This window comes from Bombina bombina, chromosome 10 (assembly GCF_027579735.1).
Source record: "Bombina bombina isolate aBomBom1 chromosome 10, aBomBom1.pri, whole genome shotgun sequence".
NCBI classification, from domain to species: domain Eukaryota; kingdom Metazoa; phylum Chordata; class Amphibia; order Anura; family Bombinatoridae; genus Bombina; species Bombina bombina.
The window spans coordinates 23,656,266-23,672,637 of record NC_069508.1 but is presented as its reverse complement, the minus strand read 5'-3'; the positions used below and the strand labels follow the sequence as shown (position 1 = coordinate 23,672,637).

General features: G+C 41.4%; 1 protein-coding gene across 1 annotated transcript in view; it reads left to right on the top strand.

Annotated features, from left to right (window-relative positions):
• The window catches only part of TPR (translocated promoter region, nuclear basket protein), a 116,166-nt gene extending 104,670 nt beyond the window's left edge, over positions 1 to 11,496 (top strand). The window contains 3 exon segments of the mRNA XM_053693859.1: positions 9,805 to 9,920; positions 10,189 to 10,287; positions 11,313 to 11,496. Of these exon segments, the coding sequence (XP_053549834.1) occupies positions 9,805 to 9,920; positions 10,189 to 10,287; positions 11,313 to 11,368 (271 nt within the window). The 3' untranslated portion in view covers positions 11,369 to 11,496.
• Positions 11,497 to 16,372: the final 4,876 nt, after the last annotated feature.

The following is a 16,372-nucleotide window of genomic DNA, read 5'->3' as shown; positions in this document are numbered from 1 at the left end:
ATCGAATAGGTTTCAGAATAAGACCTCCCATGGGAAGATTTTTTTCTTTCTCGTGTTCCAACAAACCCTGTGAAAGCTCAGACTTTTCGGAAATGTGTTTCAGACCTAGAGTTTTCAGGGGTGATTGTTCCAGTTCCTCTGCAGGAACGGGGTTTGGGTTTTTATTTGAATCTATTCATTGTCTCAAAGAAAGAAGATTCGTTCAGACCAATTCTGGATCTGAAATTTTTAAATCAATTTGTAAGAGTCACAACTTTCAAAATGGTGACTAAGGACTATTCTGCCTTTTTGTTCAGCAAGGTCATTTCATGTCCACAATAGACTTACAGGACACTTATCTTCATATTCCAATTCATTCAGACCACTATCATTTTCTGAGATTCTCTTTTCTAGACGAGCATTACCAATTTGTCACTCTTCCGTTTGGCCTAGCGACAGCTCAGATAATCTTTTCAAAGGTTCTCTGTGCCCTTCTATCTGTAATCAGAGATCAGGGTATTGTGGTGTTTCCTTATTTGGACAATATCTTGGTACTAGCTCAATCTTTTCATTTAGCAGAATTTCACACAACTAGTGTGGTTTCTTCAAGAACATGCTTGGAGGATCAATTTACGAAGGTTTCTTGATTCCTCAGACAAGGGTCACCTTTTTAGGTTTCCAGATAGATTCGGTGTCCATGACTTTCTCTGACTTACAAGACGAATGAAGTTAGTTTTAGCTTGTCTAAACCTTCAGTCTCTATTATTCCCTTCAGTGGCTATGTGCATGGAAGTTTTAGGTCTCATGACTGCAGCATCGGGGTCTCTTACAGCACAAGGGGTTTGGAAACCTTGAGAGGCGAGGTTACTAATCAATATTTTGAACTCAGTGCTATTTTTTAGGGCTCTTCAAGCGTGGCCTCCATTGAAGAGAGAACTTTTACATTTGTTTTCAAACCGACAATATCAGTCGGTTTGAAAACAATAATAATAACAGTGGCATATGTCAATCATTAAGGAGGGACTCATAGTCATTCAGCAGTGAAGTATCTCAGATACTTTCTTGGGCGTCAACCAACTCTTGTTGGAAAGCGGATTATCTCAGCCGTCAGTCTTTACATCCGGGGGAGTGGTCTCTCCATCCAGAAGTATTTTATCCTCTTGTACAGATGTTGGGTCTTCCAGAAATAGAACTGATGGCCTCTCGTCTAAACAAGAAGCTTCCCAGATACCTTTCCAGGTCCCAGGATCCCCAGGCGGAGATGGTGGATGCCTTAGCATTTCCTTGGTTTTACTAACCTTATATTTTTCTGGTTCTGCTTCCAAGGGTGATCCCCAAGATCATAATAGAACAATCGTATGTGTTTCTGATAGCACCAGCATGGCATCACAGGTTTTGGTATGCAGATCTTGTCCGGATCTCCAGTTTCCAGCCTTGGCCACTTCCTTTAAGGCCAGACCTTCTGTCTCAAGGGCCGTTTTTCCATCAGGATCTCAAATCTCTACATTTGAAGGCATGGAAATTGAACGCTTAGTACTTGGTCATAGAGGTTTCTCTGACTCAATGATTAGCACTATGATACAGGCTCGTACGTCTGTTTCATGGAAAATGTATCATCGGTTTTGGAAAACCTATTTCATGGTGTTCCACTCATAATTAATCTTGGCATTCTTTGAGAATTCCTAGTATTTTACAGTTTCTTCAGGATGGTTTGGATAGGGGTTTGTCTGCAAATACTTTGAAAGGACAAATTTCTGCTCTTTCTGTCTTATTTCATAGAAAGATTGCTAAACTTCCTGATATTCACTGTTTTGTTCATGCTTTGATTCGTATCAAACCTGTTATTAAATCTATTTCTCCTTCTTGCAGTCTCAATTTGGTTTTGAAGATTTTACAGGCTCCTCATTTTAAACCTATGCATTCTCTGGATATTAAATTACTTTCTTGGAAAGTGTTGTTTCTTTTGGCTAGCTCTTCTGCTAGAAGAGTTTCTGAATTGTCTGCTCTCTTGTGAGTCTCCTTATCTGATTTTCCATCAAGATAAAGCTGTTTTGCGGACTTCATTTAAATTTTTGCCTAAAGTTGTGAATTTAAACAACATCAATAGGGAAATTGTTGGTCCTTCTTTGCGTCCTAATAATACTCTTGAAAGGTCTTAACATATTTCTAAGCTCTTACCACATCCAAAGAAAGTAATTAGGCTACAAAGGATTTCAGAAAGACTTCTAGTCTATTTATTTGTTATTTTTTCTGGCTCCAGGAAAGGTCAGAAAGCCTCTATTTCTCTGGCATCTTGGTTGAAACACTTGATTCACAAAGCTTATTTGGAGGCGGGGCAGTCTCTAACTCCGATAATTACAGTTCATTCAACTAGATCAATTGCCACTTCTTTGGCTTTCAAGAATGAAGCTTCAGTTGATCAAATTTGCAAAGCAGCAACTTGGTCTTTGCATACTTTTACTAAATTTTACCATTTTTATGTGTTTGCTCCTTCGGAAGCAGCCTTTGGTAGAAATGTTCTTCAGGCAGTTGTCTCAGTTTGATTATAGTGCCTTTGATTTGAGGTTTTTTTTTTTTTTAATTTTTAAAGAAAACTTAATTTATTTTTTTGGATTTAATTTCTCAGCAGATTTAGCTGTTATTTTATCCCTCCCTCTCTAGTGACTCGTGGATTTCCACTTCTTGGGTATTATATCCCATTAGTTACTAGCTCATGGACTCTTGCCACTTACCTGAAAGAAAACATAATTTCTCCTGTTAAGTGTGGTCAGTCCACGGGTCATCATTACTTCTGGGATATTAACTCCTCCCCAACAGGAAGTGCAAGAGGATCACCCAGCAGAGCTGCTATATAGCTCCTCCCCTCTACGTCACACCCAGTCATTCTCTTGCACCCAACTAATAGATAGGATGTGTGAGAGGACTGTGGTGATTATACTTAGTTTTATACCTTCAATCAAAAGTTTGTTATTTTAAAACAGCACCGGAGTGTGTTGTTCCCTCTCAGGTAGAATTTGAAGAAGAATCTACCTGAGTTTTTGTATGATTTTAGCCGGCGTAGTTAAAATCATCTTGCTGTTCTCGGCCATCTGAGGAGTGAGGTAAACTTCAGATCAGGGGACAGCGGGCAGGTTAACCTGCAAAGAGGTATGTAGCAGTATATTATTTTCTGAGAATGGAATTGACTGAGAAAATACTGCCAATACCGATATAATGTAAGTTCAGCCTTAAATGCAGTAGTAGCAACTGGTATCAGGCTGTCATGTATGTATATTTACACTTCAGTATTCTGGGGAATGGCACTTCACTGGGATAATACTGTATGCATAAGACTTTAGCCTAACTTGCAGTGGGAACGACTATCAACAGGCTTTCTAATGACATTTCATTTATTTGATGTTAAACGTTTTTGCTGGCATGTTAAATCGTTTAATTATCTGAGGTACTGGGTGAAAAATTGTTTGGGCACTGTTTTTTTCCACTTGGCGGTCGTTTTATTTAATTTAAGACAGTTTACTGATCTCCCTCACTGTTGTGTGTGAGGGGGAGGGGCCTATTTTGGCGCTTTTGCTACGCATCAGAAAATTCAGTCACAAGTCTGTTTTCTTCCCTGCATGATCCGGTTCGTCTCTACAGAGCTCAAGGGTCTTCAAAGGTTAGTTTGAGGGAGGTAACCACTCACAGCAGACCTGTGAGATTGTGCTTTGACTGTGATAAAAAACGTTTATATTCTGTACATTTTTTCTGCTATTCAGGGTTAGTTATCCATTACTAATGGGGGCAATCCTTTGCTAAAATTGTGTTTTTACCGGAAAGAATTTGATGTTATAGTTTCTCCGGTTTATTGTTACTCAACTGTCATAACTTTTTTTCTGTGCTTCTTAAAGGCACAGTACGTTTTTCATATTATTTGTAAATTAAGTTGAAAAGTATTTCCAAGTTTGCTAGTTTAATTGCTAGTGTGTTAAACATGTCTGACTCAGAGGAATATCTCTGTGCTATATGTGCTAAAGCCAAAGTGGAGCCCAATAGAAATTTATGTACTAATTGCATTGATGCTACTTTAAATAAAAGTCAATCTGTACAAATTGAACATCATTCACCAAACAACGAGGGGAGAGTTATGCCGACTAACTCGCCTCACGTGTCAGTACCTGCATCTCCCGCTCGGGAGGTGCGTGATATTGTAGCGCCGAGTACATCAGGGCGGCCATTACAAATCACATTACAGGATATGGCTAATGTTATGACTGAAGTTTTGTCTAAATTACCAGAACTTAGAGGTAAGCGTGATCACTCTGGGGTGAGAACAGAGTGCGCTGTTAATAATAGGGCCATGTCTGATACTGCGTCACAGTATGCAGAATATGAGGACGGAGAGCTTCAATCTGCAGGTGACGGTTCTGATCCCAATAGAATGGATTCAGACATTTCTAATTTTAAGTTTAAGCTCGAAAACCTCCGTGTACTGTTAGGGGAGGTATTAGCAGCTCTGAATGATTGTAACACCGTTGCAATCCCAGAAAAATTATGTAGGCTGGATAGATACTATGCGGTACCGGCGAGTACTGACGTATTTCCTATACCTAAGAGGCTTACAGAGATAATTACTAAGGAGTGGGATAGGCCCGGTGTACCCTTTTCCCCCCCTCCTGTGTTTAGAAAAATGTTTCCAATAGACGCCACCACACGGGACTTATGGCAGACGGTTCCTAAGGTGGAGGGAGCGGTTTCTACTCTGGCTAAGCGTACCACTATCCCGGTGGAGGATAGCTGTGCCTTTTCAGATCCAATGGATAAAAAATTAGAGGGTTACCTTAAGAAAATGTTTGTTCAACAAGGTTTTATATTGCAACCCCTTGCATGTATTGCGTCTGTCACGGCCGCGGCCGCTTTTTGGTCCGAGTCCCTGGAAGAGACTCTTGACTCAATAACTATAGATGAGATTTCAAGCAAGCTTAAAACACTTAAGCTAGCTAATTCATTTGTTTCAGATGCCGTAGTACATTTAACCAAACTTACGGCTAAGAATTCCGGATTCGCCATTCAGGCACGCAGAGCACTGTGGCTAAAATCCTGGTCAGCTGACGTTACTTCTAAATCTAAATTACTTAACATACCTTTCAAAGGGCAGACCTTATTCGGGCCCGGTTTGAAAGAAATTATCGCTGACATTACAGGAGGTAAAGGCCATGCCCTGCCTCAAGACAGAGCCAAACCTAAGGCTAGACAGTCTAATTTTCGTTCCTTTCGTAATTTCAAGGCAGGAGCGGCATCAACTTCCTCTGCTCCAAAACAGGAAGGAGCTGTTGCTCGCTACAGACAAGGCTGGAGACCTAACCAGTCCTGGAACAAGGGCAAGCAGGCCAGAAAACCTGCTGCTGCCCCTAAGACAGCATGAATTGAGGGCCCCCGATCCGGGAACGGATCTAGTGGGGGGCAGACTTTCTCTCTTCGCCCAGGCTTGGGCAAGAGATGTCCAGGATCCCTGGGCGTTAGAGATCATATCTCAGGGATATCTTCTGGACTTCAAATCCTCTCCCCCAAAAGGGAGATTTCCTCTGTCAAGGTTGTCAACAAACCAAATAAAGAAAGAGGCGTTTCTACGCTGTGTACAAGATCTTTTACTAATGGGAGTGATCCATCCGGTTCCGCGGTCGGAACACGGACAGGGGTTTTACTCAAATCTGTTTGTGGTTCCCAAAAAAGAGGGAACCTTCAGGCCAATCTTGGATTTAAAGATCCTAAACAAATTCCTAAGAGTTCCATCGTTCAAAATGGAAACTATTCGGACAATCCTACCCATGATCCAAAAGGGTCAGTACATGACCACAGTGGATTTAAAGGATGCTTACCTTCACATACCGATTCACAAAGATCATTACCGGTATCTAAGGTTTGCCTTCCTAGACAGGCATTACCAGTTTGTAGCTCTTCCATTCGGATTGGCTACGGCTCCAAGAATTTTCACAAAGGTTCTGGGTGCTCTTCTGGCGGTACTAAGACCGCGAGGAATTTCGGTAGCTCCGTACCTAGACAACATTCTGATACAAGCTTCAAGCTTTCAAACTGCCAAGTCTCATACAGAGTTAGTACTGGCATTTCTAAGGTCGCATGGATGGAAGGTGAACGAAAAGAAGAGTTCTCTCTTTCCACTCACAAGAGTTCCCTTCTTGGGGACTCTTATAGATTCTGTAGAAATGAAGATCTACCTGACAGAAGACAGGTTAACAAAGCTTCAAAATGCATGCCGTGTCCTTCATTCCATTCAACACCCGTCAGTGGCTCAATGCATGGAGGTGATCGGCTTAATGGTAGCGGCAATGGACATAGTACCCTTTGCACGCCTACATCTCAGACCGCTGCAATTGTGCATGCTAAGTCAGTGGAATGGGGATTACTCAGATTTGTCCCCTACTCTGAATCTGGATCAAGAGACCAGAAATTCTCTTCTATGGTGGCTTTCTCGGCCACATCTGTCCAGGGGGATGCCATTCAGCAGGCCAGATTGGACAATTGTAACAACAGACGCCAGCCTACTAGGTTGGGGCGCTGTCTGGAATTCTCTGAAGGCTCAGGGATCATGGACTCAGGAGGAGAGTCTCCTGCCAATAAACATTCTGGAATTGAGAGCAGTTCTCAATGCCCTTCTGGCTTGGCCCCAGTTAACAACTCGGGGGTTCATCAGGTTTCAGTCGGACAACATCACGACTGTAGCTTACATCAACCATCAAGGAGGGACAAGAAGCTCCCTAGCAATGATGGAAGTATCAAAGATAATTCGCTGGGCAGAGTCTCACTCTTGCCACCTGTCAGCAATCCACATCCCGGGAGTGGAGAACTGGGAGGCGGATTTCCTAAGTCGTCAGACTTTTCATCCGGGGGAGTGGGAGCTTCATCCGGAGGTCTTTGCCCAAATACTTCGACGTTGGGGCAAACCAGAGATAGATCTCATGGCGTCTCGACAGAACGCCAAGCTTCCTTGTTACGGGTCCAGATCCAGGGATCCGGGAGCGGTCCTGATAGATGCCTTGACAGCACCTTGGACCTTCGGGATGGCTTATGTGTTTCCACCCTTCCCGATGCTTCCTCGATTGATTGCCAGAATCAAACAGGAGGGAGCATCAGTGATTCTAATAGCGCCTGCGTGGCCACGCAGGACTTGGTATGCAGATCTAGTGGACATGTCATCCTGTCCACCTTGGTCTCTGCCTCTGAGACAGGACCTTCTGATCCAGGGTCCCTTCAAACATCAAAATCTAATTTCTCTGAAGCTGACTGCTTGGAAATTGAACGCTTGATTTTATCAAAACGTGGTTTTTCTGAGTCAGTAATTGATACCTTAATACAGGCTAGGAAGCCTGTTACCAGAAAGATTTACCATAAAATATGGCGTAAATACTTATTTTGGTGCGAATCCAAAAGTTACTCATGGAGTAAGGTTAGGATTCCTAGGATATTGTCTTTTCTACAAGAAGGTTTAGAAAAGGGTTTATCCGCTAGTTCCTTAAAGGGACAGATTTCAGCTCTGTCCATTCTTTTACACAAACGTCTGTCAGAGGTTCCAGACGTTCAGGCTTTTTGTCAGGCTTTGGCCAGGATTAAGCCTGTGTTTAAAACTGTTGCTCCACCATGGAGTTTGAACTTAGTTCTTAATGTTTTACAGGGTGTTCCGTTTGAACCCCTTCATTCCATTGATATCAAATTGTTATCTTGGAAAGTTCTGTTTTTAATGGCTATTTCCTCGGCTCGAAGAGTCTCTGAGTTATCTGCCTTACATTGTGATTCTCCTTATCTGATTTTTCATTCAGACAAGGTAGTTCTGCGTACTAAACCTGGGTTCTTACCTAAGGTGGTCACTAACAGGAATATCAATCAAGAGATTGTTGTTCCATCTTTGTGTCCTAATCCTTCTTCGAAGAAGGAACGTCTTCTACACAATCTAGATGTAGTCCGTGCCCTGAAATTTTATCTACAGGCAACTAAGGATTTTCGACAAACGTCTTCCCTGTTTGTCGTTTATTCTGGTCAGAGGAGAGGTCAAAAAGCTTCTGCTACCTCTCTCTCTTTTTGGCTTCGTAGCATAATACGTTTAGCTTATGAGACTGCTGGACAGCAGCCTCCTGAAAGAATTACAGCTCATTCTACTAGAGCTGTGGCTTCCACTTGGGCCTTTAAGAATGAGGCTTCTGTTGAACAGATTTGCAAGGCTGCAACTTGGTCTTCTCTTCATACTTTTTCCAAATTTTACAAATTTGACACTTTTGCTTCTTCGGAGGCTGTTTTTGGGAGAAAGGTTCTTCAGGCAGTGGTTCCTTCCGTATAAAGAGCCTGCCTGTCCCTCCCGTCATCCGTGTACTTTAGCTTTGGTATTGGTATCCCAGAAGTAATGATGACCCGTGGACTGACCACACTTAACAGGAGAAAACATAATTTATGCTTACCTGATAAATTCCTTTCTCCTGTAGTGTGGTCAGTCCACGGCCCGCCCGGTGTTTATGGCAGGTCTAAATTTTTAAATTATACTCCAGTCACCACTGCACCCTTTGGCTTCTCCTTTCTCGTTGGTTCTCGGTCGAATGACTGGGTGTGACGTAGAGGGGAGGAGCTATATAGCAGCTCTGCTGGGTGATCCTCTTGCACTTCCTGTTGGGGAGGAGTTAATATCCCAGAAGTAATGATGACCCGTGGACTGACCACACTACTGGAGAAAGGAATTTATCAGGTAAGCATAAATTATGTTTTATGTAAGAACTTACCTGAAATTCATTTCTTTCATAGTGGCAAGAGTCCAAAAGACCCACCCTATTTTTTGTGGTTATGATTATTTTTGTATAAAGCACTTTATTTTTTCCAGTTCCTCTTTTTTGTATGCTTTTTACTCCTCCTTTTACACCTCACTTCTATGAGTGAGGTGGGAGGTGTATTTATAGGCATTTTGAGGTTTGAGAAACTTTGCCCCTCCTGGTAGGAATGTATATCCCATACGTCACTAGTTCATGGACTCTTGTCACTATGAAAGAAATGAATTTATCAGGTAAGTTCTTGCATAAATTATGTTTACTTTAAGTGTCTGCAATGGATTCTGCTTTGAAACTCCTCCTTTTTTTCCCCTTTTTTTTTATTTTTCCGCATGTCCATCCTAGTTGGTATGTGCAAATAGGTTCGTTTGTCAGACAAATTCCAAATATGGCCAATTTGGAGTTTGCCAAATATCCACTTAAATAATTTTGCACATATCTAGTTATAGGTGACCGACATGGGGGCAGTTGAGTTGTGTGGGGGGGTTTTTCTTTCTTTTTTCCAAAAAAAAATATAAGAAATTATTGCTATCTTTGCAGTTTTTTACTATTTCTTAAAAGGACATTAAACCCAATTTTGTTTTTCTTTCATGATTCAGATAAAGCACCTTTTCAGATTTACTTGTTATCAAATTGTCTTTATTCTCTTGTTATCCATTGTTGAGAAGCAGGAAGCTAAGCTAAGAAAGCGTGCACATGTCTTCAGCGGTTTTCCAAATTGTTATACATTGGCGAGAGCACTAGATGGCAGAACTTTTTCTTACCATGTAGTGATCCATGCCACCTACTTTGGTATCTTCAACAAAGAACACCATGAGAATTAAGTTTGATAATAAAAGTAACTTGGAAATGTTTTTAAAATGTATATGCTCTGTCTGATTCACAAAATAAAAAATGTATATCCCTTTAAGCTAAAAAGAAATATTAATAATCTAATTTATATGGGTAAGTTAAAGAAAAACCACTTAAGTTTAAAGTTAAAGCAATACTAATAATGCTGAATAAATGATTTCTCTCCTTGTAGAATTGGTTCGGAGTCCGCACTAGAGATGGATAGTCAGCAGGAGGAGGAGATAGTGCAGCCGTCTGAGACGGACGTCCCATCGACGAGCCAGGACCCTCCTTCCAGCTCATCTGCAGGTGACTACTGGTTTTAAAATGTCAACTTGGTTCATCATAGAAATCCGTGTGTATTTTGTGTTTGACCTGTGCAATAGTCATTGCCTCCTGTAGCGCCTGATAGCCCTTTGCCTCCTGTACATTTATGGATTTTTTTGCTTTTTTTTTAATGGACAGCCTCGGTCCTAGCAATCTTAAAACCGTTTGATATTGAGGAATCCCTAATGAAGTTACATTTATTGAAAGACTGTAAATTGGTTTTAATGGATTTCGTTCATCTGTTATGTAGACACAAGCAGTAGCCATCCAAAGCCATTCAGGAGAGTGCGTTTGCAGCCCCAGACTGCACGGACTGGGGTTCGTGGGCGACAGTTTACCAGACAAAGAGGTGCGTTATCTGTTAATGTTAGTTGCTTTTGTTGCTCTGTTCTTGTGGCTTTGGGGTTTGTGTTTGTTTTTCACTCTTTTACAAAAAAGTCTTTAATTCTGTTTATTAGTAGCTAAGCAACCAGAGTATGTAGCCAAAAAAATAAATTCCTGATGGAACCATTCCCCTGTTTTATACCAAAAATCACCAGAATGAAAATATCAGGAGTATAAATACCATTTTTTTTATATCGGGGGGGGGTTAGCAAAGTAATTAAACAATATCAGTCATAAAGGGCTGTAAACCCTTTTGTGTAGTAACCAGTAGATCTATAGTGGCTATTGAACCAATGATTATTTAATAAGCTTGTGCGTTCAGTGATTTGTTTTATAAGCGAACGCCTAATAGGGCTGCGGGTAGCGGCATTCCGGATTTGTTTGAGTGCAAGTACAGCACATAATGATCTACTGAAATCCAGATATCTGTTCCACTTGCACAGAATAAATCTGGCTTTAAAAAGAGGTGAATGCTTGCTCCCTACAGCAGTATTCGGCATTAGTTTATATAACAAATTACTGAATGCACGCGCCTATTGCTAAACTCAGCGTGATGGTACATGATTCCAAATCTTTATGAAAGAAGTCAGAAAAAGTTCCCTCCTCATACCCTGGTAATTGCTCACTTAAATTATTGCAGTAAATCAGCATCTTGTAATGAGTCTCCAGTTCATGATAAAAATGTACCTTACAGCGATGAAACAAATGCCATTTTTATTACAGTAATCACAAACATTTACTGGTATCAAGATAAAACATTGCAGCAATCAATTCTACATTTTATAGTAAACATCCGTGAGCTGACTTCTCCGTTCTGTATTTAGTTGTAGATCAACAGAATTTTATTGCAGTCCATTTCATAATTTATAGAAATTTCCAAATTGAGACAAATAACACATTTTAAATAACTTCATGTATCTTTATCTTATATCCATTTGTGCGGTATTTTTAGCTTTTTAATTTATTCTAATAAATATGTTTTCCTTGTAGGAGTAACTCGTGCGTTGAGTGGCAGAGGTGGAATTAATCGGAGTAACATTAGCTAACATCCTTGCGCGTCTATTTCCTCCACTTGTGAATAAATATTAAGATCCATTGATTTCTTTTTTTAGTGATTGTAATGTTTAAAGCATTTTTGTATGAGCAAAATTAAAGTCTTTATTAATAAAACAAATTGCATACATGTGCGGTTATTTCACGTTCATTCTTTGCACTTGTACCAATCTTTTGTGGTTTTCTGTTCGGCATTAGGCGGCGGCTTTATAGCAATTCTGCTTGACATATTTATGTTGTAGTATTTTTCTAGAAGCAAAAAAACATTAACACATTAGAGTGGAAAAACTCCAGGGCTTATAACACAATTTGCAGACATGTAACCTTCTAATTAACAGAATTATTACTGTGATGTAACATCTTCATGTTTAGCCTTTCATTATAAACCCACAACATTATCAAAGCTAGAAATGAGTTAAAGGGACAGTCATGTCCAAAATAAACTTTCATGATTCAGATAGGGCATGAAATTTTAAACAACTTTTCAATTTACTTTTATCACCAATTTTGCTTTGTTCTCTTGGCATTCTTAGTTGAAAGCTAAACCTAGGTAGGCTCATATGCTAATTTCTTAGACCTTGACGGCCGCCTCTTATCTGAATGCTATTTGACAGTTTTTCACCACTAGAGGCTGTTAGATCATGTGTGTAATATAGATAACATTGAGCTCACGCACGTAAAGTTACCTAGTAGTCAGCACTGATTGGCTAAAATGCAATTCTGTCAAAAGAACTGAAATAAGGCGGCAGTTTGCAGAGGCATAGATACGAGGTAATCAGAGGTAAAATGTGTATTAATAGAACTGTGTTGGTTATGCAAAACTGGGGAATGGGTAATGAAGGGATTATCTATCTTTTTAAACAATAAAAATGCTGGTGTTGACTGTGCCTTTTTTAAAGCCATGGCTGCCATGGAAAATATTTTACTTTTCTTCTGTTATGTGTGATCAGTCCACGGGTCATCATTACTTCTGGGATATAACTCCTCCCCAACAGGAAATGCAAGAGGATTCACCCAGCAGAGCTGCATATAGCTCCTCCCCTCTACGTCAGTCCCAGTCATTCTCTTGCACCCAACGACTAGATAGGATGTGTGAGAGGACTATGGTGATTATACTTAGTTTTTATGACTTCAATCAAAAGTTTGTTATTTTACAATAGCACCGGAGCGTGTTATTACTTCTCTGGCAGAGTTTGAGGAAGAATCTACCAGAGTTTTTTACTATGATTTTAACCGGAGTAGTTAAGATCATATTGCTGTTCTCGGCCATCTGAGGGAGGTAAAAGCTTCAGATCAGGGGACAGCGGGCAGATGAATCTGCATTGAGGTATGTAGCAGTTTTTATTTTCTGAATGGAATTGATGAGAAAATCCTGCCATACCGTTATAATGACATGTATGTATACACTTCAGTATTCTGGGGATGGTATTTCACCGGAACTACTCTGTTAAAAGTCACTAATCCTTTTAATAAGTATTTATCATGTTAAACGTTTCTGCTGGAAGTAGAATCGTTTACATTTCTGAGGTACTGAGTGAATAAATATTTGGGCATTATTTTCCACTTGGCAGTTGTTTGGTTTTAATTGTGACAGTTTCGTTTCTCTTCACTGCTGTGTGTGAAGGGGAGGGGCCGTTTTTGGCGCTCTTTGCTACGCATCAAAAATTTCCAGTCAGTTACTCTTATATTTCCTGCATGATCCGGTTCATCTCTGACAGATCTCAGGGGTCTTCAAACTTCTTTGGAGGGAGGTAGATTCTCTCAGCAGAGCTGTGAGAATTTTATACTGACTGTGAATAAAAACGTTGCTCTGTAATTTTTATGTCAAATTTAATTATTGTTATTTTACTAATGGGAACAAACCTTTGCTAAAAGTTGTGTTGTTTTAAAGTTTGATGCTATAACTGTTTTTCAGTTCATTATTTCAACTGTCATTTAATCGTTTAGTACCTCTTTGAGGCACAGTACGTTTTTGCTAAAAAAGATTATAACCAAGTTGCAAGTTTATTGCTAGTGTGTTAAACATGTCTGACTCAGAGGAAGATATCTGTGTCATTTGTTCCAATGCCAAGGTGGAGCCCAATAGAAATTTATGTACTAACTGTATTGATGCTACTTTAAATAAAAGTCAATCTGTACAATTTGAACAAATTTCGCCAAACAGCGAGGGGAGAGTTATGCCGACTAACTCGCCTCACGCGGCAGTACCTGCATCTCCCGCCCGGGAGGTGCGTGATATTATGGCACCTAGTACATCTGGGCGGCCATTACAGATAACATTACAAGATATGGCTACTGTTATGACTGAAGTTTTGTCTAAATTACCAGAACTAAGAGGCAAGCGTGATCACTCTGGGGTGAGAACAGAGTGCGCTGACAATACTAGGGCCATGTCTGATACTGCGTCACAGCTTGCAGAGCATGAGGACGGAGAGCTTCATTCTGTGGGTGACGGTTCTGATCCAAACAGATTGGATTCAGATATTTCAAATTTTAAATTTAAATTGGAGAACCTCCGTGTATTGCTAGGGGAGGTTTTAGCAGCTCTCAATGATCGTAACACTGTTGCAATACCAGAGAAATTGTGTAGGTTGGATAAATACTTTGCGGTACCGGCGAGTACTGACGTTTTTCCTATACCTAAGAGACTAACTGAAATTGTTACTAAGGAGTGGGATAGACCCGGTGTGCCGTTCTCACCCCCTCCAATATTTAGAAAGATGTTTCCAATAGACGCCACCACTCGGGACTTATGGCAAACGGTCCCTAAGGTGGAGGGAGCAGTTTCTACTTTAGCTAAGCGTACCACTATCCCGGTGGAGGATAGCTGTGCTTTTTCAGATCCAATGGATAAAAAATTAGAGGGTTACCTTAAGAAAATGTTTGTTCAACAAGGTTTTATATTGCAACCCCTTGCATGTATCGCGCCGATTACGGCTGCGGCAGCATTTTGGATTGAGTCTCTGGAAGAGAACCTTAGTTCATCTACGCTAGACGACATTACGGACAGGCTTAGAGTCCTTAAACTAGCTAATTCATTCATTTCGGAGGCCGTAGTACATTTAACCAAACTTACGGCTAAGAACTCAGGATTCGCCATCCAGGCACGTAGGGCGCTGTGGCTAAAATCCTGGTCAGCTGATGTTACTTCTAAGTCCAAATTACTTAATATACCTTTCAAGGGGCAGTCTTTATTTGGGCCCGGTTTGAAAGAAATTATCGCTGACATTACAGGAGGTAAGGGCCACGCCCTACCTCAAGACAAAGCCAAAGCTAAGGCTAGACAGTCTAATTTTCGTCCCTTTCGGAATTTCAAATCAGGAGCAGCATCAACCTCCACTGCACCAAAACAGGAGGGAGCTGTTGCTCGTTACAGGCAAGGCTGGAAACCTAACCAGTCCTGGAACAAGGGCAAGCAGGCCAGGAAACCTGCTGCTGCCCCAAAGACAGCATGAACCGAGAGCCCCCGATCCGGGACCGGATCTAGTGGGGGGCAGACTTTCTCTCTTCGCCCAGGCCTGGGCAAGAGATGTTCAGGATCCCTGGGCGCTAGAGATCATATCTCAGGGATACCTTCTAGACTTCAAATTATCTCCCCCAAGAGGGAGATTTCATCTGTCAAGGTTGTCAACAAACCAGATAAAGAAAGAAGCGTTTCTACGCTGTGTACAAGATCTGTTATTAATGGGAGTGATCCATCCGGTTCTGCGGTCGGAACAAGGACAAGGGTTCTACTCAAACCTGTTTGTGGTTCCCAAAAAAGAGGGAACTTTCAGGCCAATCTTAGATTTAAAGATTCTAAACAAATTCCTAAGAGTTCCATCGTTCAAAATGGAAACTATTCGGACAATCTTACCCATGATCCAAAAGGGTCAGTACATGACCACAGTGGATTTAAAAGATGCTTACCTTCACATACCGATTCACAAAGATCATCACCGGTATCTAAGGTTTGCCTTCTTAGACAGGCACTACCAGTTTGTAGCTCTTCCATTCGGATTGGCTACGGCTCCAAGAATCTTCACAAAGGTTCTGGGTGCCCTTCTGGCGGTACTAAGACCGCGAGGGATTTCGGTAGCTCCGTACCTAGACGACATTCTAATACAAGCTTCAAGCTTTCAAACTGCCAAGTCTCATACAGAGTTAGTTCTGGCATTTCTAAGGTCGCATGGATGGAAAGTGAACGAAAAGAAGAGTTCTCTTTTTCCTCTCACAAGAGTTCCATTCTTGGGGACTCTTATAGATTCTGTAGAAATGAAGATTTACCTGACAGAAGACAGGTTAACAAAGCTTCAAAATGCATGCCGTGTCCTTCATTCCATTCAACACCCGTCAGTAGCTCAATGCATGGAGGTGATCGGCTTAATGGTAGCGGCAATGGACATAGTACCTTTTGCACGCCTACACCTCAGACCGCTGCAATTGTGCATGCTAAGTCAGTGGAATGGGGATTACTCAGATTTGTCCCCTACTCTGAATCTGAATCAAGAGACCAGAAATTCTCTTCTATGGTGGCTTTATCGGCCACACCTGTCCAGGGGGATGCCATTCAGCAGGCCAGACTGGACAATTGTAACAACAGACGCCAGCCTACTAGGTTGGGGCGCTGTCTGGAATTCTCTGAAGGCTCAGGGACTATGGAATCAGGAGGAGAGTCTCCTTCCAATAAACATTCTGGAATTGAGAGCAGTTCTCAATGCCCTTCTAGCTTGGCCCCAATTAACAACTCGGGGGTTCATCAGGTTTCAGTCGGACAACATCACGACTGTAGCTTACATCAACCATCAGGGAGGGACAAGAAGCTCCCTAGCAATGATGGAAGTATCAAAGATAATTCGCTGGGCAGAGTCTCACTCTTGCCACCTGTCAGCAATCCACATCCCGGGAGTGGAGAACTGGGAGGCGGATTTCTTGAGTCGCCAGACTTTTCATCCGGGGGAGTGGGAACTTCATCCGGAGGTCTTTGCCCAAATACTTCGACGTTGGGGCAGACCAGA